This window comes from Penicillium digitatum, chromosome 2, assembly GCF_016767815.1.
Source record: "Penicillium digitatum chromosome 2, complete sequence".
Classification (NCBI taxonomy): domain Eukaryota; kingdom Fungi; phylum Ascomycota; class Eurotiomycetes; order Eurotiales; family Aspergillaceae; genus Penicillium; species Penicillium digitatum.
The window spans coordinates 2746059-2769859 of record NC_089385.1 but is presented as its reverse complement, the minus strand read 5'-3'; the positions used below and the strand labels follow the sequence as shown (position 1 = coordinate 2769859).

General features: G+C 47.5%; 10 protein-coding genes across 10 annotated transcripts; 6 read left to right on the top strand and 4 right to left on the bottom strand.

The window, feature by feature from the left end:
- Positions 1 to 885: 885 nt before the first annotated feature.
- On the top strand, positions 886 to 2059 carry Pdw03_7024 (Serine/threonine-protein kinase, Ulk1/Ulk2; the record flags this gene model as incomplete). Its single annotated transcript, XM_066101527.1, has 4 exons — positions 886 to 1133; positions 1187 to 1384; positions 1556 to 1913; positions 2054 to 2059. The coding sequence occupies 4 exons, from the start codon at positions 886 to 888 to the stop codon at positions 2057 to 2059; spliced, it is 810 nt and encodes a 269-aa protein (XP_065956610.1).
- Positions 2060 to 4230: 2171 nt separating this feature from the next.
- On the bottom strand, positions 4231 to 5058 carry Pdw03_7023 (uncharacterized protein; the record flags this gene model as incomplete). Its single annotated transcript, XM_066101526.1, has 1 exon — positions 4231 to 5058. The coding sequence occupies one exon, from the start codon at positions 5056 to 5058 to the stop codon at positions 4231 to 4233; it is 828 nt and encodes a 275-aa protein (XP_065956609.1).
- A 907-nt stretch (positions 5059 to 5965) lies between these two features.
- Pdw03_7022 (MFS sugar permease, putative) lies at positions 5966 to 7588 on the bottom strand (the record flags this gene model as incomplete). Its single annotated transcript, XM_014678828.1, has 1 exon — positions 5966 to 7588. The coding sequence occupies one exon, from the start codon at positions 7586 to 7588 to the stop codon at positions 5966 to 5968; it is 1623 nt and encodes a 540-aa protein (XP_014534314.1).
- Positions 7589 to 8842: 1254 nt separating this feature from the next.
- Positions 8843 to 9418, top strand: Pdw03_7021 (Thioredoxin; the record flags this gene model as incomplete). The annotated part of the gene is made up of 3 exons (XM_014678829.1): positions 8843 to 8885; positions 8992 to 9070; positions 9127 to 9418. The coding sequence occupies 3 exons, from the start codon at positions 8843 to 8845 to the stop codon at positions 9416 to 9418; spliced, it is 414 nt and encodes a 137-aa protein (XP_014534315.1).
- A 1065-nt stretch (positions 9419 to 10483) lies between these two features.
- On the top strand, positions 10484 to 10926 carry Pdw03_7020 (cyclin domain protein; the record flags this gene model as incomplete). Its single annotated transcript, XM_066101525.1, has 2 exons — positions 10484 to 10645; positions 10699 to 10926. 2 exons carry the CDS (start codon positions 10484 to 10486, stop codon positions 10924 to 10926), a joined length of 390 nt encoding a protein of 129 aa, XP_065956608.1.
- A 2255-nt stretch (positions 10927 to 13181) lies between these two features.
- Positions 13182 to 13919, bottom strand: Pdw03_7019 (mitochondrial 54S ribosomal protein bL19m; the record flags this gene model as incomplete). Its single annotated transcript, XM_014678830.1, has 2 exons — positions 13182 to 13660; positions 13724 to 13919. The coding sequence occupies 2 exons, from the start codon at positions 13917 to 13919 to the stop codon at positions 13182 to 13184; spliced, it is 675 nt and encodes a 224-aa protein (XP_014534316.1).
- Positions 13920 to 14163: 244 nt separating this feature from the next.
- Positions 14164 to 15288, top strand: Pdw03_7018 (uncharacterized protein; the record flags this gene model as incomplete). Its single annotated transcript, XM_014678831.2, has 2 exons — positions 14164 to 14269; positions 14327 to 15288. The coding sequence occupies 2 exons, from the start codon at positions 14164 to 14166 to the stop codon at positions 15286 to 15288; spliced, it is 1068 nt and encodes a 355-aa protein (XP_014534317.2).
- Positions 15289 to 15576: 288 nt separating this feature from the next.
- Pdw03_7017 (AMP-dependent synthetase/ligase) lies at positions 15577 to 17444 on the bottom strand (the record flags this gene model as incomplete). Its single annotated transcript, XM_066101524.1, has 4 exons — positions 15577 to 15672; positions 15733 to 16407; positions 16459 to 16847; positions 16904 to 17444. 4 exons carry the CDS (start codon positions 17442 to 17444, stop codon positions 15577 to 15579), a joined length of 1701 nt encoding a protein of 566 aa, XP_065956607.1.
- Positions 17445 to 17498: 54 nt separating this feature from the next.
- Pdw03_7016 (Nuclear pore complex component) lies at positions 17499 to 18734 on the top strand (the record flags this gene model as incomplete). Its single annotated transcript, XM_066101523.1, has 4 exons — positions 17499 to 17526; positions 17711 to 17733; positions 17821 to 18101; positions 18158 to 18734. 4 exons carry the CDS (start codon positions 17499 to 17501, stop codon positions 18732 to 18734), a joined length of 909 nt encoding a protein of 302 aa, XP_065956606.1.
- Positions 18735 to 19283: 549 nt separating this feature from the next.
- Pdw03_7015 (Nuclear pore complex component) lies at positions 19284 to 22360 on the top strand (the record flags this gene model as incomplete). The annotated part of the gene is made up of 10 exons (XM_066101522.1): positions 19284 to 19379; positions 19441 to 20062; positions 20119 to 20216; positions 20269 to 20511; positions 20568 to 20674; positions 20767 to 20779; positions 20829 to 20921; positions 20973 to 21216; positions 21273 to 21787; positions 21851 to 22360. 10 exons carry the CDS (start codon positions 19284 to 19286, stop codon positions 22358 to 22360), a joined length of 2541 nt encoding a protein of 846 aa, XP_065956605.1.
- Positions 22361 to 23801: the final 1441 nt, after the last annotated feature.

Below are 23801 nucleotides of genomic sequence, written 5' to 3'. Positions count from 1 at the left end.
CGACATCAACGGTTGCCCCCTATTGCACAAAACACCAACCAACCTCCTCTCTTCCTATCCTCTAATCTTTCGAGACTTGTCCCTTCTGAGTTGAAGTCCCGGATTTTCCGTTCCCGACACTCAAAACTTATATCCTCGTCTTCACAACTCTTGTTTTATTCTCAACCATCTTGTCAGTGTGGTATTTTGGAGTTTGGGGAACAAGCAGAGCTGTTCCCTTGCTATTGATACTTGTCCCTCCTCACACTCATTCTGAAAGCTCCACACTCTTTATCCCAATTCCTCCTCCCCATGTCCTTCAACACATGGGCAGGTTTTCCTTGCATGTACATGAGCGCCAACTATCTTGTCTGCACCGGTCTACGAGCTACCGGCTTCATATTTTTTTCCTCTTCTTGCTGATTGTTTATCTGAGCGTGCTGGCTACTTATTTTCTTTGCCCCATTTTGTTTTTTTTGTTTTGTTAATATCTCGAGCTAATGCTATGTGATTTACATTTTAAATCTAGGCCATGCCTGACAGCCCTTCTTTATCTTCGTAATTACTGGTCGAGCAGAATACTACCTTAGTTGCATGAGGGGATCAACCTCGACTATGGAGAGCGTTGAGGCAGGATTGAACCGAAGCACTACCTATGAGTTGATTTTTGCCTTTCAACAAATGTTGGGATTTCAAATTGATTGGCTTTCATTTGAAACCGGTTAAGCACTTTCATTTTTATTGGGACTGCCCACGTACCTCCTGGTTAATTGTCTAGTCACTTCCCCGTTGATTGCGTGACAAATGCCAGCAACCCCTGTCTATTTCCTACAATTTTCATCCTCGCACTAGGAATATTGGGGTTCAATTCCTCACACGAGACACCACTTTGAGCGATTTGCGAGGATGAAGACAATAAGACACTTGATGACGCGCTCGTTGACTCCAGTTCGCAGACAACTCTTGACACTCCCTCCCCGGGAAGATCTTCTCGCCAAGACCAAATGGTTGATGAAAAGATCTGTCCTGGCTATGATTCCACAAATTTTTTACCCTGCAAACCCGGATGAATTGCTCGCCCACCGCTATCAACTTCTAGTCAAGGTCGGCTGGGGTATCTCCTCGACAGTGTGGCTTGCTCGTGACACAAGGGGGTAACCGCTACTTTCCGAATTCCAACTGGTCTGGATATATCTAATGAATCCAGGCACAAGGAAGAACCGCAAAGCGCCGTAACGCTAAAGATAATGAATACGAATCCTGCTCAAGACGTAGCCCATGACGAACGTCAAATTGAGGACCACAATGCAAACACAGATTCATGCCACCGCGGTTATGCATTGGTTCGACCTAATGTGGATTCTTTCGAGGTCGTCGACCCTAAAGGAAAACATCTATGTTTGGCGTATGAGCCCATGAGAGAACCCTTCTGGCTTTTTCAGAGACGTTTCAAGGATCGGCTGATTCCGCTGCCGATTGTCAAGACGTATCTTCGCTTTCTTCTTGCAGCCCTTGATTATCTTCACACCGGATGCAGGGTTATCCATCCAGTTGCTTAATTATCTCACTTGTTCAGAGCTTTCGGCGACAAGGCTAATGGGTTATCTTCGGATCTGAAACTTGAGAATATCATGGTCTCCTTTGAAGGTCCGACTGTCCTCGGAGATTTTCTGAATTTGCAGCTTGATCAACCAATTCACTGTAAGATTGACTCCGCAGGCCGACCTATATATCGCAGTCACAACGAATTTGGCCCAATAAGGAACATGAGGAAAATCATTCCAAAAATCGTTGATTTCGGGGGTGCCACGACATTCAATCACGAGGGCCAATGGGGGTTGTATCCCATCCAACCGGATCATTACCGTGCACCTGAGGTCATCCTTGGCTGTGGCTGGAAGACGAGGGCTGATATCTGGAATCTGGGAGTTCTTGTACGTCTAGCTTTGTCCCTGTTCCAAACTCATCTTAGTGCTATTAGCATCCAAGCTCTGGGATAGCATCCAAGGAACGGAACTCTTTTGCCAGGTCCACGATGCGCATGGTCGGTATTAACCAAAAACTCATCTTGCAGAAATGATCGCCCTACTCGGTCACCCTCCCCTAGAGCTGGTGGCAAGAGTTCCCTTGATGGAGTATCAATGGCCGGAACCAGTGAAAACTGCAGACGGTGTGACCTATGACAGTGCAGAGGAATATTTTGGCGGTCCATTTTTTGATCAAAAAAGGTACTTGGAACTTATCCTGTGTTTAACGTTAGATTACGGTCTTTGCATGCTGCTAACACACTCAAAATAGGGAAATACCTGTGCGAGGACTTCATCCCCGATCGAAATCTTCGGGACACACTTCCCTCGCTTGAAAAAGAGGAAAGAGAGAATTTCTTATTCTTTGCAATGATGATGTTGACCTGGCTTCCGGAAGAGAGAAAGACAGCCCGTGAACTGATGGAGCACCCGTTCCTCCACATACCGAAGAAATCCAGCAAGTGATAGAGATCCGGCAACGAAAGAGGAATTTGTGGAGATCCGCAGTCTGAATGGTATGGCATGCTTCCCAGAGTAGGTAGTCAACTATGTACCACAGTGCCTGGCGAGATATAGGCCAAAGATCAAGTCGCTCAAAACTAGCTATGGACATAGTATCGGAGATGTGGACCTGGGGGTTCAAGACCTAATTTCTTCCGACTCTGATGGCGTTCGATCAACCTCCTATTTCTTCACTAATCACAAGGTTCCTGACCCTTATCCCCTATATTTAAAAACAATGGAAGGCATCCAATTTTGTTGAAATCAGGCTCGTGGAATATCCACGAGTTAAATGGTAATCTAATTGAATGTCGAAGATGAGCAGTAGATCGAAACTTGTACGCTTGAGGATAATTCAACTTCCAATTCCGGATCTTGGCTGAAAAGATCCATCTCGCTGCTCTTCTTGCGTTTTGCGCTGTATGATGGTGTTGTTCTTTGGCAGCCTGGTAGTCTGGCTACCAAAGGTATCATCTTACTCGTCGTTGCTGGAATATTCATCCTTTGTAACACACTTGGCGTCAGCTTCATCTTCTTCCGCTTTGTTGGAGTTGATAGCACTAGCATCTTCTAGGGGTCACAGCTGGATTATCGTCGTCCCCAGCTTGATGATAATCATTTTCTTCGGCTCGACTTCTGCTTTCCTTTTTCGGCTTTCCTTTTGCCTTAATTTCCGGTCTGGTCCTTGTCTCTGGATTGCCTTTCGTCTTCGTGTCTGGCTGCTTCTTTGCTTCTGGATTTTTGCATCTTGTTTGGTCCACCTGACTAGTTTTCCTCTTAGATGTGTTTCAACCATCTTGATCTGTTCGAGGCCTTGCGATCACCAGATTGGTCGTGATATGAACTTTTTGGAAGCCAGAGTCTTCCCAAATGATTCAAAATGATTCAATCGCATCTTTGTCGGCGTGGTCGGGCACCTGAGCGTCAGCATCAGCCTCAGCCTCGTATTCGTCTTCCAGATTAGCATCAGCAGGACCTCACCCACCAGTATCTCCCTTGTCTAGGCTTTCCTCGTCAGCTTCGCCTACATTGCCAGTGTGGCCGATCGTTTGCTGCTTGTAGGGAGTTGAAGAAAGGCGTGGAAAATTGAGCAGACGAATGCGGCTTAAATTCCCGCCTTGCAGGCCAAGATGACCGATTCAATCATTGGGCCACAGTATATACACCTGAGGACATTTGAATCCATCCTATTGACTTCTTTTGCCTTAATAACTCAACCTGGATATCTTGTTTTCCTGTCCGGTCGCAGTCAGAATTTCAACTGCTAGGATGAACGAAACAAGATTGGGATCATATCACCAGAAACGACAGGCATCACCATCATACACATCTACTAAAGGCAAAAAAATGGGATCTCGAATATCGCAACTAAGGCAACATTCATTCTATCTCAGAGAAATTTGACTAAATGCTAATCTGGAAGTCATGAATATTGAATTGGCAAATCTTTTAAATGCGCCTGAGCTTAGAAACAAGCAAACGAAAGCTTTTGACTGGTACAATCTAGTCAAATATCACAAGAAACGTCTTAGAATCCTAACAATGGTGATCCCAAATAAAGGATATTATGTGAGAGACAAAGAATTTCATTGCTACGTTCTGGCTGAATGCTGCTAATGATCTGTAATGACTTTTTCTTTTCTTTATTTCTTTCTTTCTTCTGACTTGTGAAATTTTCAACTTCTCCATTGTAGGTGTCCCATTTGAATGACCCTAAAAGCCCTTACTCCCACGCCGGACCGCGTCCCTTGGTGCTTTGTCTCCAGCCGCGGTAGGAGATGTCTCGTCCACGGCTCTGGCTTCGGTCTCTTGCTTCTCCATAAACTCCCCTAGTAAGATCCTCGGTAGCTGAGACACTGGGCTTACGGGACTCAGCGACCAAGACTTTGCAGTAGTAGATGAAAAGCTGATAGTCCACGGGCCGCCCCAGATTTTTCACTTCCTCTTGAATGAACGGAACCTTTAACACTTCTCCATGCAACTCTTGTAGAAGTCGAATGAGCGCAAAGTCACAAGAGGGCTCATGGTCCTCTGTCTTCAGACGGTTGAACTGGTTCTGGTATGCCATGATGAAGTCCACCGGTGTGGTAAACTCCTCACGTTTGATTTCCTCCCACCTTTTCAACTCTTTCGCAAGGAATTTGGACTGGCTATGTAGGCTCAGCAACCTGATTGTATTGAAAATTTCATCGGCGAAGGTGAGGTCGTTCGAGTGTGCCTTGACTTTGAGTTGGAGTGAGGCATCTACCTGGTTAAATAACCAACTAGCAATAACCAGAGTCCAGAACTTCCATCTGTTGTAGTTTACATCTCCTGTGTGAGGTCTCGGAAGATCATAGTCCACAAGTGCATCGAGTTTGAAAGGTCGCAAGACGTGACGGATCTCGTTGCCCCACACACTGAGGCTAGAGTCTGTTCTGAGCTTTGTGATATTTAGAAGAGTCGTGGGAGACTCTTTGGGCAAGCTGGTAGCCTGAGTGCGCGACGCTAGAAAGAGCTCAGGCTCGGCATCATGCCGGCCACCACGACGGGGATTGGAGAAGAAAGACATGACCGCTGGAGACGGAGCAGGAGCAGTTATGAAAACGAACGTGATGACTGGGCTTCAAGACTTCAAAGAAGATGTTATCAACAAATCATTGCATCTTGCAGGTGGGAAATGTCATCAACTCACGATGGTTCGTATTTTTCGTTCAAAACTGTACGTTTTCTGACTTTAGAAGTATCCGTAGTAGATGGAAAAGGGAAAAGAGAACGAAAGAAGAGAACGAATTGAATTCAATTTAAAGCTTTCATTTGCATCTGGAAGGGGGACAAATTAGGCAGTGGTGACCGAGTCGAGTCAACCTAACATAACGCGTATGTCGGGGTAAATGAAGTTTGATATTCTCACTCGAAATGGTTCAACTACCATCAATTAGATGTCTTTTATGTTATTATCTGTCAAGAAAGGCTCTATTCACAGGCCTCAACTACCAGATTGATACAACTTCAGCCAACAGCCTACTCGCGCGCATGTGGCGATCGATCACCGTGGACTTTGATCCATTGTGGCTTTTTCTCGTATTTACGGTGAAACTAGATTGTACTCACATTTGCCTTCCGGGATCTTGCAAGATTCGATCGACTTGACAGTTGTGTACAAGTCGACATACGCCGGGGGAAGAACGGCGCGTTAGGGCCCTGTGGGTCACGTGAGCATGCCACTATAACTCACAAATGAAACTGCAATATTTAAGAGAAATTTGAGAAGCGTAATGTTCAAATTTTGCCTAGAGCTTTTGTTTCATTTATCAGATCCTGGGTTGGTTAATTTCCTTGTCATTAACTCACCGGGTTTTCTGTTGCAACTTTAACACCCTGCAATTCCACTAGTAGGACCCAAGTTATGTGCTATAATCTATACATGATATCAATGAGACATCCACAGCAAATTGACCACAGCCAGGCACCGTTTGTTATGCTTCGACCATTCCACCTGCCATGTTTCGTTGCCGAGAAGAAGCAATGGCTCGATTCTTGGGCAGCGAAGTTTTCCACGCCTTGATACCTGAGTTGAAGCCCTTGTCAATCTGCTCTAGCGTAATTCCAGCAGTCTCTGGCACGAACAAAAAGGACAAAATCCCGATGACAGCGGTTACAGCTGCATAGAAATAGCCCACATTGGAACCCATGTCCCCGTAGTCCGCGTCTAACATATATGGTGTCCAAAATGTTGCACCAAAGGCAAAGACGCCATAGAACACTGTTGTATTGGCTTGCCCGAAGGTGCGAAGTGAGACGCTGTGCATCTCCACGGAAGAGAGATTAGCACTCGCAGCAATAGTCCCACCAAAGACAAAAGCCCACAAGCACAGAAGAACAACGGTCACTATATCAGCACGTTCGTCCATCCCGAGAGCGGTGCTTACAGAGGAAAGAGCGAGCATGCAGGCAGCCATGGCGATATAACCCCAAATCATGGCAAGTCTCCTTCCGCCATATTCCACAATGAACGGGCCAAAGAATGATCCGCCTAGAATGCACAAGCCGATGATGACATTGATTAAATATGGGTCGCTCATTCCAACACCTTTGAGAAAAGTTGTAGCGTACGGTTGGACAAACTGGATACCGGTTATGGCGAGTCCGACCATAATCATGGCAGATGTCATGGTGCGAACGATATACTTCCTGCGATAAATATCCAAGCACGAAACAGTTTTGAGGCTTGCAAGCTCAGTCGCAAGGTTGGCTCGGATCTCATCAATCTGCGCGGTGATTTCCTGCGAACACGGACTTTGGCTGTATAGTGCGGCGAACGAGTTGCGCGCCTCCTCCTCTCGACCATGTCCCATGAGCCAGCGCGGAGACTCAGGAAGCATTAAAATTCCAGCACCGAGAATAGCACCTAGGGGTATCTGGCATAGAATGGGTGTCTTCCACTGCCAGTCATTGGTTGGCTCCAGTCGTGCAGAGCCTGCACACACAGCAAAAGCAGCAACATTCCCCCCGGCGAGTCCAACACTATATAATCCTAATGACAGGCCACGCTTGCTAGCGACGATGCACTCGGAGCCATATGTCACACTGGCCGCCATCAGCTGTCCAATTCCCACAGCACTAATCGATCTGCACACCATGTAGCGCAAAAAGCTTCCACTGGTGCCAAGCATTCCAGCGGCACCGATAATAGCAAATGTGCATCCAGCCTGGATTGATCCCCTACGTCCTATATATTGACCGGTCACGCCCGCAATCCCGCCTCCCATGGCGATGAACAGAAAGTTGAGGCTGATGAGGGATTGCTGCAGTGGCGTCAATGAGCAATGCTGGATTTTGGCATAGGTGTTCGGGTCTAAGACTTGCTCACAGCTTCCAAATGCGTGTTTGTAAGAAGGCATGATTAAGACTGTGCCGGCGTAGCCATTGTCAAAATTCGAGATCCATGCGGCAAACGAGACGCATAATGAAAGCCGTAGCATCGATCCAGTCGTGCTAGAGGCACTATCTGTGGCTATTTGCTGGGTAATAGAGCATGTGATGGTATCCTTGGAGCTAGACTCAAGCTCTACTTTCGGTGATTGGTGTTTTGAATTCATAGCGAGTGGATTTTGCGTAGAAAGGAGGAAGGGCGTGTCTGCTGTGTTCAGATCATGGCTATTGAGTATGAAGATATGGACCTATGGCGAAGTATATGTGGAATCTTCAGTTAGAGCCCCTGGGAGCTACATTCCAAGGCTGAAACATACGTACACACCTTATTAGAAAGAATGTGAGACGTCATGTCAATGAATTGAGAGGCTTATTAGTTCGTAGCCCTAAAATACCGAGGGGGAAAATTAGATAAAACATGAACTACGGCAGTCGTAATTCAATGCTCATGATCAATTAGGGCATTTACAAACCAAATATGTTCTCAATTGGAAGATCCTCGCTCTGTGGGGCCTAGTCAGGTCAGGTCTAAACAAGATTTTATCATAACGATAATCATTAATTTGAAGAGCTATGCATTTATTGCCATGACAGTTGTACTTCAACGAAATAAATCTCGAGATTTCATTTTCCCCAAGCTGCTTCCAAAGTATTTGCCCAGAGGCCAAGCAAGGATCATCGACTGTGATTGAGTGTTGATGGTTAGCGTCAATCTGCACTGAAACCAATTTAAGACCTACATCTTAAGCATCACGCAAGGTTTTGATGGCAACTCCTAATCTCGGAGCGCACCATTTTGAGAATTTGCCTTCGATACAGCGGTTCATCCCGTTTCGGAGCCATCATGAACGCGAAAGCCTTCTTCCAAGAATGGATGACGAAGCCACACCCCTGAAAATGTAAGATGAAAAAAAAACCTGTCCCTTAAGGCCCGGCCCGCGAGGGGTATTATAGCAATGCATCACGGTGTGAAACCTGCCAAGACAGTCTGGTATGCTGACCCAGATCCACTTCTGTTCTGATGTTCAATAGCCTTTTTATCTTTATCAACTACATCACATACATAACATGGTTTTTTGCCAAGGGCGGAGGAGGGGGGGGGGGGGGGGGGGGGGGGGAAATGCAGAAAAGTATATGCTTCGTCTCTAAAGCTGTCTATATCATCGCACGTAGGAAAGCAAGCGCATCCTTCACTATTTGCCCAGTTGGAGGGCAGAGGCTTTTGGTGGGTTCATTCATATTAAACTTGCTAAAGCCCCAAGTCCAAGATCTAGCTTGATCAGAGTAAGAGACGTTTAGCTGAGGCCTCATTTCCTCGTAGATGTCGTGATCGCACACCTCTAGATAGGGCATAGTTCAAGGTCACGTGCCATGCCAAATAACACGACGCTCCACCAAAGAACTTGGAACGACAACCAAAGATGGAGCTCAAGACCGTTCTAATTCTCACTGCGATATACATTGGTAAGTACTGCCATGCAACATCTCCGGCGATGCCTGCCCGCACCCCATAATAAATATGAGCCACATCAAACAGAAAGAAGATGACCAAACGCTGACCCCGCATAAGCTGTCCGTCTCTTCTTCAAGTCACGCAACTCGAGCTCAGCAGCCACCATGTCTCACGGAAAGGTCACCGAGATCGACAAGTAAGTCATTCTCGATTCGGTGCTCAATTAGATGAGTTCTAATCTTCGCCCAATAGCCAAGTCATCTTCAAAGCCCTCATCTCCTCCGGTCCTGTCGTCGTTGACTTCTTCGCAACCTGGTGTGGACCCTGCAAGGCCGTTGCCCCCATTGTCGGCAAGCTGAGTGAGCAGTACGAGAATGTGCGTTTCCTCCAGGTGGATGTGGACAAGCTGCAAGGTGTCGCACGGGAACTGAGTGTGAACGCTATGCCCACCTTTGTGGTGTTTAAGGATGGCAAGGAGGTCAACCGCGTTGTTGGCGGTGATATGAAGAAACTCGAGGCACAGATTAAGCAGATCTCAGCATAGACGCCTTGCGCTTTGCCTTAGTGACCTTCGGGAACCTCGAAGTGGAGTGCATCCATTCCCCCATACCTGGGGAATTGTATCGCTGTCTATCAGTATAATCAACGTAACTCACGAATCACGAATTGAAACTGTGACATAGCTCTCTGCAAGTAACTTTATTAATTGGCGTTGCACCATGCGCACGTCACCTAAGATAAGGGTCAATGTTATCAAGAGATTCCGGTGGGCGTCCTAGATCGACTTGGACTTGGGCATTGATGAAGAAGAACCGAATTTCAGACCGAGATAGCTTTCCCTCTCCGCTTTAGTGCTAATACATTGCCGCTTCTGATCGGCCGATTAAGCTCGGTCCGGGCTGAGACCCCGGAGGCGTTGGTGGTCAGGTCCCTACGCTGTATCCAGGATTTAACCGCACACTTTTACATGTCTCGAAATTGGTGCCTCACTTGATCCCTAGGGATTTAAGATCGTGTTTCAAGCGAGGTAGACGAAATAGAGGTTACCGGCGAGCCTGTGATTAGTTCGCCAGTCTCTGCTTTTGGTGACAGCTCTTTGAAAAGTAGTTTTATCTCATTATTGTCTCGGTCACCTTCTTGGACAGGCCTTGACGATACATTTGAGGGTTCCCCGTTCCGGCTGGCGAGTGACGGACGATTAACCATCTCAGAAGACCCCTGAGTGGGGCCATTTTTGGTTTTGAAGGTTGCCAAAGAGAATTCTTCTTGAGAGGTAGAAGCGTGCCTTGAGTACTTGGGACTGACAAACGCCTAGGCGGCTATTTTGGGGGGGCGAAGCCGCATTGCGGAGTCCTCCGCACAGATGATTTGCAACTCCCACTGGTTACTGGTTGTGCCTGTGGCCAAATATCACCCAAGACCCCGGATTATTGAGCAGCAAGATCGACGAGGGATACACCCCTTGGATATGGTTGTGTTTGACTTGTTTGCACTGGGCAAATACTAAGCCAGGGGTCGTACGTCTCTAGACCTGTAGACCGCAACTCAAGGTGATCAAAAGCTGTTTTCAATTTCTGTCGGGCCGTTCTTCATTGAAAAAATTGATACCATGTCATGCGGCGACTGTTCCTCCCAACATTTGTCAAATAAACCCTTTTGCAAGTCTAATTTAGACAATGATGGTTCCCTTCTCCAAAGACTCTTTCAATTAGTCGTCAAATTTTTACCAGAAGGATCCGCATTGCTTTCGTCCTCGTGTTGTTGGCTTCCAGTATGCTCCTTTTCACATTCCTCGACCATTGAATGCATATACTAAGTTTCTAGACCGTCCTAGATTTTCTCTTCGCAGGCTCAGTGGCCACTGCGGGCATCGAGAAACTGCGAAACGCTTTTCTGGCAATTTCCGTTCTGACCCTTTTGGGGGGTATCTGGCGCGAAGGTTTCAGTCGTCGAATGGTGTGGCGGATTGCGATCTGTGTCGGATTGTCAGCTTGGGAGCAAGTGAATCAATGGGGAAAGGTTAATGGCAAGGGGCACCATAGCTGCCATTAATAAACGATAGTTAAGGATGGACATTTGGAGTACTTAACACACAGATCTCCTGCTACAAGATTTGGCCTTTTTGTCTCAACCCTGTACGAAAGTATCGTCTTGGAAATATAAGTTTATCGTCATATAAATTGATTTCCTCTCGCCCTCATTCAAACTTTCCATTTGACGTGGTTTGATGATCATCTGTTTTCTACCCAGGGAGTTGTCATGTTTATTTTTCGCTCAGATTGACTAGTTACAGTAAAGGGTTCTTACCAATAATGAGTGCTGTATGGCTGTTCATCGTCTACGAGAAAGCAACACTGGCGTTGAGAACAATTTGATCAAGCTGTATCGGATTTGGGAGGCTCTTTTAGACTATAAGCTCTTGATGTTCACAACTCTTGGCATGATTTGTATGTGACTTGTGACTTGTACCATGTCAGAATTGGTTCCCAGCAACTGATATCTAGATAGGGAATGTTCCAAACGGTGATAACTCACATGTTGGCACCATCGTCGTTTAAGAATTCGCGCTGTCGGCATTGATGGCCACTCTTACATGGGTTTTAATTAATTAATGGCCATAGAGTCTTCAGCTAACATAAATGTCCCATATGCCACGCGGCTATGTCATTGCTATTTCGATATTGACATTCGTCTACCTCAACCACCGCTTTAAAAAATCACCGATGTGTTGTATTTCTATATATTCCTGATTCAAAACCTTGCCGGCTCCTTCGGTCTTCGGCTTTGTGCCATTTAAGAAAAGAAATCAGGTTATGCTAAGAAAGTCGTCAGCAACGCTGTGCTCGTCCTAAGGTACTGTACCGAATACACTGATTGACCAATCTTCTATAAAGGCGGTCAATCAAGAGTTTCTCATCGGGCGCAGTTAGATTACTTCCAAAAGGTAGGGAAGTCGATCTATAGACTTGCCAGTTCATTTGGTATCTGGTCGATGATTGTGTCACACTTGATTAAGGCCGTTTGATTTGGTATCCCGAGTCTACTGCAATGTTGGGCACATCAAAAGCATGACTGCATCCTGTCCCAGATGGAGGGTGGTAGGACCAATGCACTATCCAGTACGACATTGTCTGTTACATAGTATGGGCGATCCCATTGGACTGTCACATACTGGGGAGTGACTGTGCGTGAGATGGGAGCGTTTACCTCCTTGTTGGACAAGAAGACAGAATCTGTGTCCATGACACAGCTGGGCATCACGGGTCGATATTGCTGGTTGCACGAAACACGAAAACCCCCACAAGACTAGATGTAGTATGGCATGCAGAGCAATCTTTGATCGAACCGCTTTCCCTCATTTAACTGCCGAAGAATGACCGCAATGCCCCGGAGAGGCAACGTTCCGCATTCCTTCTTATGTCACAAACATCCAACTGGACAGGATCTCCCGGGAGACTCGAGCGTTGAGTTATTAAAATGACAGTTGACGGATCCACAGAACCGATGAACACGCCGACCGGAGCTGTATTCCACCGGGCCTAGGCACAGGATGATAGGGGTCTTGAAAATGAGGCCATGCTCATCCTCCTTGTAAGTGCTGGGCGCTTCAATTCACACTGCTACACTAACTAGTTCGCAGCATGGAAAGCAATTGTTTCTAGAGAAAGATCTCTTCTTCACGGCCACATGGACTCCAAGACTGCATCGGCAGTCTTGATATGTGCAAATGAGGGAACGGGGTTGTAGACTCGCGGGATTCCAATGGGAAAATCGATCCTCTGGAAGTAAGGCCAGATACTGGGAATGGTCTGAGAATTCTTGTTTTAGATGCAAGGCGTGATGCAATCATTCATCAAGCTGTGCAGATGAGGCGTTTCTTCCAGAGATGGAAAGATTGAACTGAGTTTACTTCATCAAACTGCCGGGTTGCCTATGACGGATTAAGAAAACAAGAGCCTCTTGGCGTCCAGTATGAGCTCATGGTGCACTGAAAGGTACTCACTGGATATAACTTACTTTATCCAACTTAGAAGTCAACGTGCATCTCTTGTGCAAGGCAAAAAATCAAGTGGTTATTCAGCACTGCACGAGCAGTGGAGAACAAAAACAAGAATGCCGGAGCGTTGAAGAGTCGGAAAGCGGCAAGAGTCGCAATAAACATGTTGTGGAGTAGTGCGCTGGAATAGAAGAGCTCAGAGTTGTATTTGATATCGCAGTTTATAAACACAGATGAAGTACAAAATGATAGGTAGTAGTACAGCCACACGTATGCAAATGAGGGTCACGCCGGACGTCCTCTAACTCAATCATCGCCGACGATTGCCGCCACCCAAGAAAGCCTTCTTCTGGCGAACATAGCTGGCCACAACATTCTCCACGCTGCGACGGTCGTGCTTGCGGTCTCTGAGGAAGTACAATCTTGCTCTTCTGCGCTTCTTCTCCGATCGCTGGACAATCTCCACGCTGTTCACGTTGGGGCTGAAGACCTTGACTGACATCTCAACAGCGACACGAGTAAGCTCGTTTCGCATGAGGAATGAGGTTTCAATTCCGCGCAACTTAATGCTCAGAACAATTCCGTTGAAAGGGTCGCCGTTCTTGAATGTCACTCGTACGATATCGCCTGTCTTGACGCTGCGCGGGTTTCGTCGGTAGTCGAACAAGGCTTTGCGCTCACCCGTGGGGTCAAGGACTGCCAATTGCGATTCGGTAACCGCTCCGATGGGGTCCTTGCATGCTTTGCGAGCAGATGGCGGAGCAGGGTAGATCTTGAGGGGCTGGCGCTCTACATGAGATAGCGACAATCAGTAAAGCACGCGTCGTCTTTACTTGGTTGAAATAAACATACCAGGATCTGGGCGGAAGCGAAGAGGTATTTGGGATAGGAATTGCTCAGGCATGTTCGGGGGAAGAGGTACTCGTTCGGGCCTCTTCGAATAGGCCGTCGAGATGAATCGACGGTTGATGAAGGGTTGGACAGGCTCCGAGGCCCGCAATAAGGACCTTAAGCAGCCCAGCGGGCGCATTGCTGGTATAGCCGCCATGTTTGTGATGAGGATGTCAAGTCAAGAAAGTCGGAGTCGAGTTTTGGCCGGATGGGCAGAATTTCCGCCAAGCCCTCATTTGCCCATTTCGGGTTGCAGATAACAGCGATTCTTTTTTCTCCACCAACTGCTCGATACCAATCAACCTCGTTTTCTTGTTCTTGCTTTGAGGGGGAGTTATCGTTCTATCGATTACTACTCTCCTACACTGCATCGCATTATACATAGTCTTTGAGCACACATGATGGCGCAAATCTCCATGAGCAGGCTCTTCCGCCAGAGCACCACCAGCTCGGTGCGCCAGTCCATCCTGAGACCTGTGCAGGTCCGCAGCTATGGTTCGAACTCAGGTATGCATTAATCCATCTACAATGGCTTCAAATTCTCACCAGAGACGACCGGATCAGCTATTCCAACATTCACCTCAACATCCTCTCCCGAGTTAGACGAAGCTCTTGATCGGTTCCGCAATGAGCTGTTCATACCGCTTGCTCTCCCCAATCGACAGAGAAAGAGCGTTTTCCGGGAAAAATACGCCAAGCAATTGCAGAACGAGCCGATTACCGTGAAGATCGGCGAGACCGAAGAGTTCACCCTAACGCCCAAGAAGCACCATGATCTGCCATCGAAGAAAGAGGCTCTCGAGGTTCTCAAGATGATGGTCGCGACCAAGAACTTTAGCAACCTTTTCCCGTACCTCAGTGGACTCCGAATGTCAAACTATGCCATCAACAGCGATCGATGGGAGTTTATCATTCGCAAAACCAGCGACGCCGGAAAGCTTTCAACCATTATCGAGTGCGCCAGACAGTCCAAGCGCACCGGCTTGACTCTCAGTAACAAAAACATCGCTCGCCGCCTATTTTTCGAGCTTCATAAAACAGCCGCGAAAGCAAATTTCAAGGGAATCCAAACCGTCAAAGCTCTGAAACTAGCGAGGGAGGCCGCTAGCCTGATGGATGCTCACGAACACTCTGTCAGGAACATCGAGGATGACCCCAAACACCAGCCTTTCGTCATCGGCACGCTTTTGGAACTCAGTGCCGCCTGTGCGAAAATTAAGGAGGCTGAGACGGCCTTGGTCCGTGGCTACGCTCAGAAACTTGATGCAGCCTGGTTCCTAGGAAATTTCAAGGACGATGCGGTCACTGGCTTTGAAAACATTGAGAGAGTTGAGGAGAACCTTGCTGTTTACAACGGCATGCTTTTAGCCCTTGGGTTGCCTAAGGTATCACAAGACACTGGGAATTTCAAGGCTCGCTGTGATGAGCTTAAGCCTATTCTGATTTCGCAGTTGCAGAAAGTGAAGAATGCCGACGTGCTTGCAGACAAAATCGTTAAGCAACTGCTCGTGGAACAGCCCAAATGAAAGGTTGAAGAGATCGCTTGACCTTTGTTGTGATTCCTTTTGGTGTTGATTGAGCCACATCGGCATGTATATTACTGTACTTCCCAACCCTTTTTTTTGAGCTGTCCGTGTATCTCAGAGAATAAAGATTTTATTTCCTGTCACATCTGACCCCGCTGAGTGCTATTTTCAGACATACGCAATATTTTGGTCAAATTCACTACCAAACGTCCCGACGTTTCAAGGTTCAAGATTCAAATACGCCCCAAGAAGATGCTAATTTAAGCGGCTATCTTGGGATTGGTATGTTCAGGAAGCCAGTTCCAAGGTATTTTCCTTGCTGATGCGGGCTCGGCCGGAAAGAGCGGTGGTGCCGCCGACGACAGCAGGGCCAGAGACGGTGAGCTAAAGAAGTAAATGTTAGTTCTACATGACAACGGTGTAAAAGAGTGAGACGTGACGTACCTTCCCCTCTTCCAGGCCGTCGGGAGAGTCTTCGGGGACATCTGTCAGAGTAATTTCAGTGCTACTCAGAGGTGCGCCAAAGTGGCTAAGACCGGTGAGGCATCTGTAATCAAACGCATTTGTTTGGGCAATCGCACCAGCAACACCGGGACCGGTCAATGCATACACAACCCGAGCCCCAGTGAAGATTCTAAGCTCGGTCAATTGTTCGGAGGTAAGATGGGCGGCAGGGTTACCATCAATGCGATGGGAGATGCAGAGCAAGCGCAATTCATCTAGCGAGAGCTCGGAAGTGGGACTGATACGAGCGAGTTGGCTGAAAAAGTTACGCGTCGGCATGTTTCCTGCATCTAGGGTCCTTGCCTGAAGCCAGCGTCCTAAAGAGGAAAGGATACCAGTGTGCGGGCGCATGATATTCTCGTGGTACTCAGCCATGGTTTGCGACGAAGCAACAATGACAGTGGGAGACACGCCAGCCGTAGCCAAAGCAAAATCGACAGTCTCTCCAGCGACAGAGTTCAGGGCAATGGATGAGTTGGCAAACAGTGCAGCCAACGTTGTGCAGAGCGGGTAGGACCGAGAAAGGGAGTCGATAGAAAGAACAATATCGGTTGTGTTGAAACGCTGGGTACGAGGGAGAGTGGAGGTTATGGCTCCAATTGCAGACACCAAATTCTAGTTGAAGGTTAGTAAAAGTGATGTCACTCGAGTTAGGGTTGGTCTTGCCTCTGGCTGGAAATCGACGAATTGGCCGGATTGGGAGGAAGATGGCCAAACGGTACTAACGGCAGGGGTTTCTGTCTTTGGATCGTACTCAGGGACATCATAGCTGGCAAGTTCCTTAAACTCCTCGACCAATTCATGCCAAACTGCAACCGTCAGACTGTCCTTGGCGTTATCGGGAAGTGCGTTCCAATCCATGTGTCGATTGCCATACTTGGCGACCCAAAGAACAAGCGATAATTGCTTGTTACACTTTGTTACAAGCGAAACGTCGAGAGATCCGGCTTCGGCAATCAGAACATCGGCTTTTGCCTGTTGTAGATGCGCTGATAATGTCTCTGTTGGAAGGTTGTGTGGAACAATGACCGTCTTGAATCCATAGAAAGCACCAGCTGGATCGCGTAATGTTAGACTTCAACTCTCACACATGGATTGATAAGAGACGTACCGAAAATTGTTGCTAAAAGCTCGATGGAGTCTGTAAGGCAAACAGCCACCGTCTTGACGCCGGAGTTTTGGAGATGATGACCGATAACATTGATTTCCTGTGTCACCTGGTCTAACGAGTGCTCTATAGCGTTTCGTCCTAGAACAGTGTATATCTTGCCTTGTTTTCCCGAAAGGGTGCCGTCCTCATTTAGAGCTCCACGCACAGCGGTCTTCCAAATATCACGCAGATCACCTCTTCGGCCACCGGTCCATTTTGGGGCGCCCGGGTCCTTGACATTCAGTCCAAAGCGGAGAGGCAAGCCGTGTGGGGTTTCTAGGCATCTGTAAGTAGCAGATTCCCCCTCCTGGCGGATTGGGGCTGCTGTTGATTGGCGAGCAAGTAGGAACGGGTGTACATCTGGATCCTTGGACGAGATGACAGAGTAAACCCCAAAAGCGAGGACAACCCCGGCAACAAGGGTAGTGTAGACATTCCAGTCGGCTAGGATATTGGCCACCAAAGCATCGAGCTTCTCTACGAGTGAAGTATCAGCAGCCATTTTTGATGGTCAATCTGAGGAGGATGAAGTGTCGAGTGTCAACAATCAGCGCCTATGACGTTGAGGGGCACGGCGATAAGAGGTGCGTCAGCTTGGCCGGGTCAACTTAAGCCCGTGCAACCCCTTCCTTGAGCGCCAGCGCAGCAGCCACTTTGGGATTGTGAACTTATAGCCAACAACAATTATGACTTTTTGAGAGAACAATTGTTCATAGCCATGTGCACTACTAACTAACAGTTCCCTGTATTTGTTCTCACCTAGGTAAGAACTGAACAAGCTCATAATACTGGTAAATCCAATCCCCATTGTCAAAAAGACTTCGAAAAAAAAAACAGTCTAAACAACTACGGATTGGTGACTGACTTCACGACTCCAGTTCCGAGTCAATTTCACCTCATTCTTCACGCGGGGAATTGTCTTCATCGCATTAGCAATGGCAACTCAATCTCTTCCTTCTACCCCGATAGCAACACCTCCGGTGGCTCCTCCCACCCCAGAGGGTACTCTGACTCCGGGAAAGTGGCGACACCCCCAGCTTGATGAGATCGTTCGGCGCCAAAATGCAGCTACGTTTGATCAGAAAAAAATGAAGAAGCTGGTTTGGAACGGCGCGGCTCTGGTTATGAGCTGGACATTTGGGTCTACTTTCAAAACCTAGTAAGTGCGATGAGAACTCCGGTGCATCGCGTCGCGTGCTAACAATCTCGTTGAAGCTCACGCCAAATTTTTGATACCAACTATATGTGCCAAGAAGTTCCATTGTTCATTCTCCAGCTCTTTTTCATTTTCAATGTTCTAGTGGCGCTTTCTCCCCTCTTCCGGCCAAAGGACAACCTCTCAGACATTTCCCTTACCCCCACTCAACGCTCACTTCTTGGATTGGATCCTGCTGTCACACCCCCAGCAACTCCTGGGACAACATTTGTTACCCCACCCAGATACCGGCTATCCACTTCACGCAAGGCCAGTCCTGCAAGCAGACCGTCCTCCCCTATGTCCGCGAATGCAGGCTTCTCTGAGCGACGCTCTTCGATCAGCACACCTTTCTCGCCTGCCTCTAGCCCTCTGGTTTTCAAGGCGATTTCAAATGGAGGCAGAGAATCCGTTCAACGCCAGAGCTTTGGATCCGCATCCCCTCTAGCTCAAAGCAACTCCTTTGGAGAGTCGACCATGAGCATGGGCCCAAGTACACCTTCTCCGCTCATGGGAAAACGTGGAAGTCTGGGAGTTAAGAACAAATGGCTGTACGAGAGGAGCCGGCGGCTTTCAGCAAGTGGAGGAGCTCTCTGATTCTTCTCGATTTTCTGAACCATCTCGCGAACAGGCGCTTGGGTCATTCATGGTGTTGGTGTTTAATGTCACAGCGGTTGTTTTCTTCACAATGTATTACAAGGATACCAATTCGATGATTGTTGTTACAAGCTGGTTTCAATTTTCCTTTGACTGATTTGTGTATTTGTAAAAACCGGGGGCCTGTTTGGACATTTTTCCTATCCTAGGAAGTATGTATGGCTGTAAATGTGCCTTTGAGCACATGCCAACAAATGGATAGGAATGCAGACAAGGGAAATGTGTGTGAGACAAATCATCATTCTGCGATAATCTCCCATGGGTTCTGATCGGCATATAATCTACCGTAAATTGTACTGACATTCGGCCAGTCTGGCATACCCCGTGTTCAGACCAAGATCCCGCGCCCGGACGATTAGGACCGCCAACCACTTCTAGCACTTGGCAAACAAACAGCCAGAAAGCGCCCTCGCCTCACATCCACATTGAGGTTTGTTGTGAATAGCTGCATGAAGCCCATAACGGTGTGATTACCAGCTTCCCTCCGCCATGGGAGCTTCGGAATCCAAGCTTGTGTTCAAACAGGGCATCTTCCGCCTCTCGGAGGACCAGGAGATCCCCGCAGACGACCCCTACTGGACTAGAGTATGATCTGATACAAAATAACTATCTGTCTAGGATATTTAGAGGCTAATCTCACTGGTAGTTCTGGGAGCTTCCTGAATCAACCGAAGACGTCTTTAGCCTTTTCACGCCGGCTGACATACGACGCACGCGCGATCATGCCTTGCCCAACTTCCAAACACTCCTGCTCGCAGTCACCTCGCGACTGACTGTATTGAAAAACCATCCCTCATTTCCTGACCCCGATCTCGCCCCCGAACGTGATATCCTCAACTGCATTCGGATCCTCACTCGCCTTCTCCCCTATGTTTACGAGGCCGACCATCTGGAAGAATGGGAGGACAATTTCTTCTGGACTCGTCGAAAGAGAAGGACAAGACAATCACAAATTGCTGGGGAGGTCCTCTTTGACGAAGCACAGCCGGATGATAACCAAGAGACGACATCACCGCGCGCGGAGGATTATGAAGATGTGAAACCTCTTGCCGAGGAGTTGATAGACACATTGGTGGACTTGCTCTTCTTTGCCGACTTTACAATTCCGCGACTTCCAACTGCGAAGAGCAAGGTCTCTTTTTCGATTTGGCAGAGCGGTGTTGGCTGCAACACGGCTATGGGGTCGAACAAAACATTGGAGAGCAACCGATGCGAGATTCTCCGGCTTTTGCTTACTCTGACTGGAAAGGCTATGTATTTGCCATCAAGTGAGTACGGAGTCTGATGTGACTAAGATATTTGAAACACTTACTGACCATGATAGACACATTGCCCGTCGTTGGCGTCAAGGCAATTACTTACATCACAACTTGCCAAGATAAGCAGGCTGTTTTGACTCTCCTTTGCTCTCTTCTCAACACAGTATGTTAAGCTCTACTCAATTGGCAGTGGGAACTATGCTGATTAAAAACAGGCAATGAAGTATAACCCCGCATCGTGGAGAGTTCCATACGACCATGTTGTTTGGAAAGATCCTAGGCAGATATTGGTGATCTATTGTGTGCAACTTCTTCTTGTCCTCTTGTTGTATCCTATTCCAGAAGATGGCCGTGGAACTCCACCGAAGAATTATTATCGCCATTACTTTGGCAGGCTGCATAGACCTCAAGACTTCCAATTCCTGGTCGATGGCATGACGAGAATTCTGAACCAGCCGGTGTGTATTCTCTACTTCACCGTGTGCTAAGACAATATGCTGATTGATTAAATCAGATGCAAGCTACTACTTCCTATCTTCCTGGGAGTCAAAAATCAGTGAAATGGGCACCTGAGATGCTGGTCCTTTTCTGGGAGACCTTGCAATGCAACAAAAGGTTCCGGTCATTTATCATCGAATCCAATCGATCCCATGACTTTCTTGTTTTATGTATCTTCTACGCGATGGAGTATAGATTGGACGCTTCCAAACAAGGAGTGGTTCGGATGTGCGTTTTCATCCTTCAGACAATGAGTGCGGAGCCAACGTTTGGGAAGAGCCTAAAGAACAGTTTCGAAGGTCAAGAAACCTTACCACAATCAATCCGGCTGCTCAAGTTCAGGGGGTCTTATGCGGACTATTTGATCATGGTTTGTCGTTTGCCCATCTTAAAGAGCTTAAACCCATACTAACTGCCGCAGTCAATTCACACGTTGATGACAACCAGCAAGGGGAATCTGGATACTGTGTATCCTGCGCTTTTTATCATCCTCAATAACGTTGCTCCCTATATCGAGCACATTTCTCCGAGCGCCTGCTCGAAGGTCATTCAACTTTTCTCTTCTATGTCTGCTCCCAGCTTTTTGTTGGCAAACGAAACCAATCACACTCTCCTTGCCTCGTTGCTTGACTTCATCAACATCATTCTCGAGCACAAGTTCAATGGTAAATCCCCTAGCCACATCTTCTCTTTGGGCCAAGCCATTACTGACTCCATCTAGACAATCCATATCTCGTCTACTCGATACTGAAATATAAGCAACGCTTTGAAGCCGTGCGGGCTTTCACTCTTGAAAGTGGCCAGCAGGAGATCGAGCGGCAGAAAGAGAAGAGGAAAGCTGGCAGTTCTTCAGATGTCGCCGTCAGTCCTACACTTTCACATTCGGAGGATGATCTACACACTCCTTCGGGTGCCCGGTCACCTTTGACCAGAATTCCCGAAGAGAACAGCCCATTCGCAATTGGCGATGACGACTCCGATGATGAACGTGGGAAAGATGGAGCACAGACTCCATCTCAGTCATCTTTCTCAGCTCAAACCTCACGAAGACCCTCCACAACATCCGCCACAGACGAGAACGGAGTGCAGCAGGTGCGAGCAATGTCCGAAAAGGCACGCGGAAAGAAACCTGCAGGGCATCCACCTTTCTCCCGACAAAACAGCATGACCAGTCAGACAAGCATGTCTGCTTTATTCACCCCCTCTGCTAGTGGTTTCACGCCCACCGTTCCATGGGTAAGTCTATGCAAGCCAGATCACATTTCAACTATGTGTTCTGCTACTAACATCGTTTCCCAGCTCGAATCCTGGTTGCCTGATCTTCCTTTGCACACAGTCCTCACTATCATCTCAGCCATTGCACCTCACATTCCTGACGCAGCGCTTGTAAGCGCAGTCAGCCCGGAGGCCCGTACACTTATCCACAATCTCCCGTCCTTTGCGGAAGAGCCCGAGGTTAAAAGCATAATCTCTGAACCAACCCCCGTTCGCATGCAATCATTCGAATGGTCCGCACTTTCTATGGGCTGGTACGAATCCCTGCTGTGGGGCTTTATCTTCTCCAGCGAGATGGTAGTCGGTTCCGCTTCTGGTGCAACCCCAGGAACAGTTGGTGTCTGGAACGGCACAGCTATTAAACTCTTCAGAGTCCAAGAGGCTGCTGCTCAAGGCCCGACCTTGCTTGCTCCTAAGGGTGCCGTTGATGCCGTGGGCAGCAACCTGGTGCAACGCATCGGAAACCTCAGCCTTCGCGGTCGAAACTCACAAGACTCCGGGGCTACCCCTATACCAAGTGTACGGGAGGTTTAAGATCCCTTTTTTGAGACGTACATAGATTTCATTCGACAGCCTGATCCCTTCTTCGACGATTTCCCCATCTTCGGTGCTCGAGCTTCCTGAATGACGGTGCTGGTCTTGCAAATTTCTTTTTTAGCGCCTTCTGGCATTGATGTCAAATACCATGCATTACTTCCTGCTTTCTTTTGGTGTCTCTAGTATGCAATAATTAGCTATAGATTCATCCTCCATCGACCCTAGTCACCCTGATACTCAACTTGGAATTTCAAATCAAGACCTTAACTGGCCGTTACTGTGATGATTTGAAGTTTGATACCCTGGATTCTGGCATGTAGCACCGCCTTTGTTTCCCTAGTAACCGTGCCAAGCGCCTAACCACCCATCCTGGGTAACCAGCCCCTGAAATTTTTTTTTCAAAAAATACGGACCCTCGCAAGCGAGGGTCTGCCACCCATTTGCAAGTTTTTTATTACATTTTTCTTTTTTACTTTGATCGTCAACCACACCACCAAGAATGCCTAAAACCAATAAAGACATAGAGAAACAGCTTCAGCTTGCTCTCGATTCTCTATCTGAGCAGACAAAGCCCAATATCACGAAAACTGCGCGAGAATTCGCGGTTCCTATGCACCGACTACGCCGGCGATGGAAAGGTGGAAAATCCCTTTTTCAACGAGCACCTAATGGTAGGAAGCTCAATCCTGAACAAGAGCAGGCTTTATGTGATTATATTGATTACTTTGACACGGTCGGAGTATCGATAAACCGACGCCAAATTGCTATTGCTGCCGATTCAATTCTTGAGAATGTGGTTGGGCGCTTGGCACGGTTATGGAGAGGAAGTACATTTGTCGCCTGCAGATTGTTACGTGAATTCCACAATGTTAACTTGCTCGTGGGCTCGGCCTTTTTCTTTTCATATACAATTGCGGATCATGCCCATCAATAAGTATTGTAAACTACAACATATGTCTCGATGCTAAATAAAAATGCCGAACTTTAAATACAAGTTTCCTCACGGGCCGAGGCTGAGGCTTGCTCTGTCTGGCCCTTGTCTTCAGCGCGATGCGTCTGATAGCAAAACTTCGCAGATGTCTATGGCACCGATCATATATAGGCCTCAGTAAAGAAAGGGCACATAGCCTTCGTTTCCTTCGTAGATCTCTCTTCGGCCACCTTTTCAATAGAAAGGGCTATAAGCTTCTCGTTCTATCTTCTCTTCTCGTTGATATCTATTTGGGTTGCAATCCACCCTTCTACGCCAGCATCAAGGTATTCTTTGGTAAGTATTTAGATTTTAAATCTTATACTAAGCATAATACTTGGCGAACTATTGTTTATACTGGTCAAGTTCTACTTGGCTAAACTAATGAGAACTTTCCTGGAGAATCTGTAGTTTACTTAATTTTTAATTTTAATTTATTTCGATCACGTTCGAAGCGGAAGGGAATCC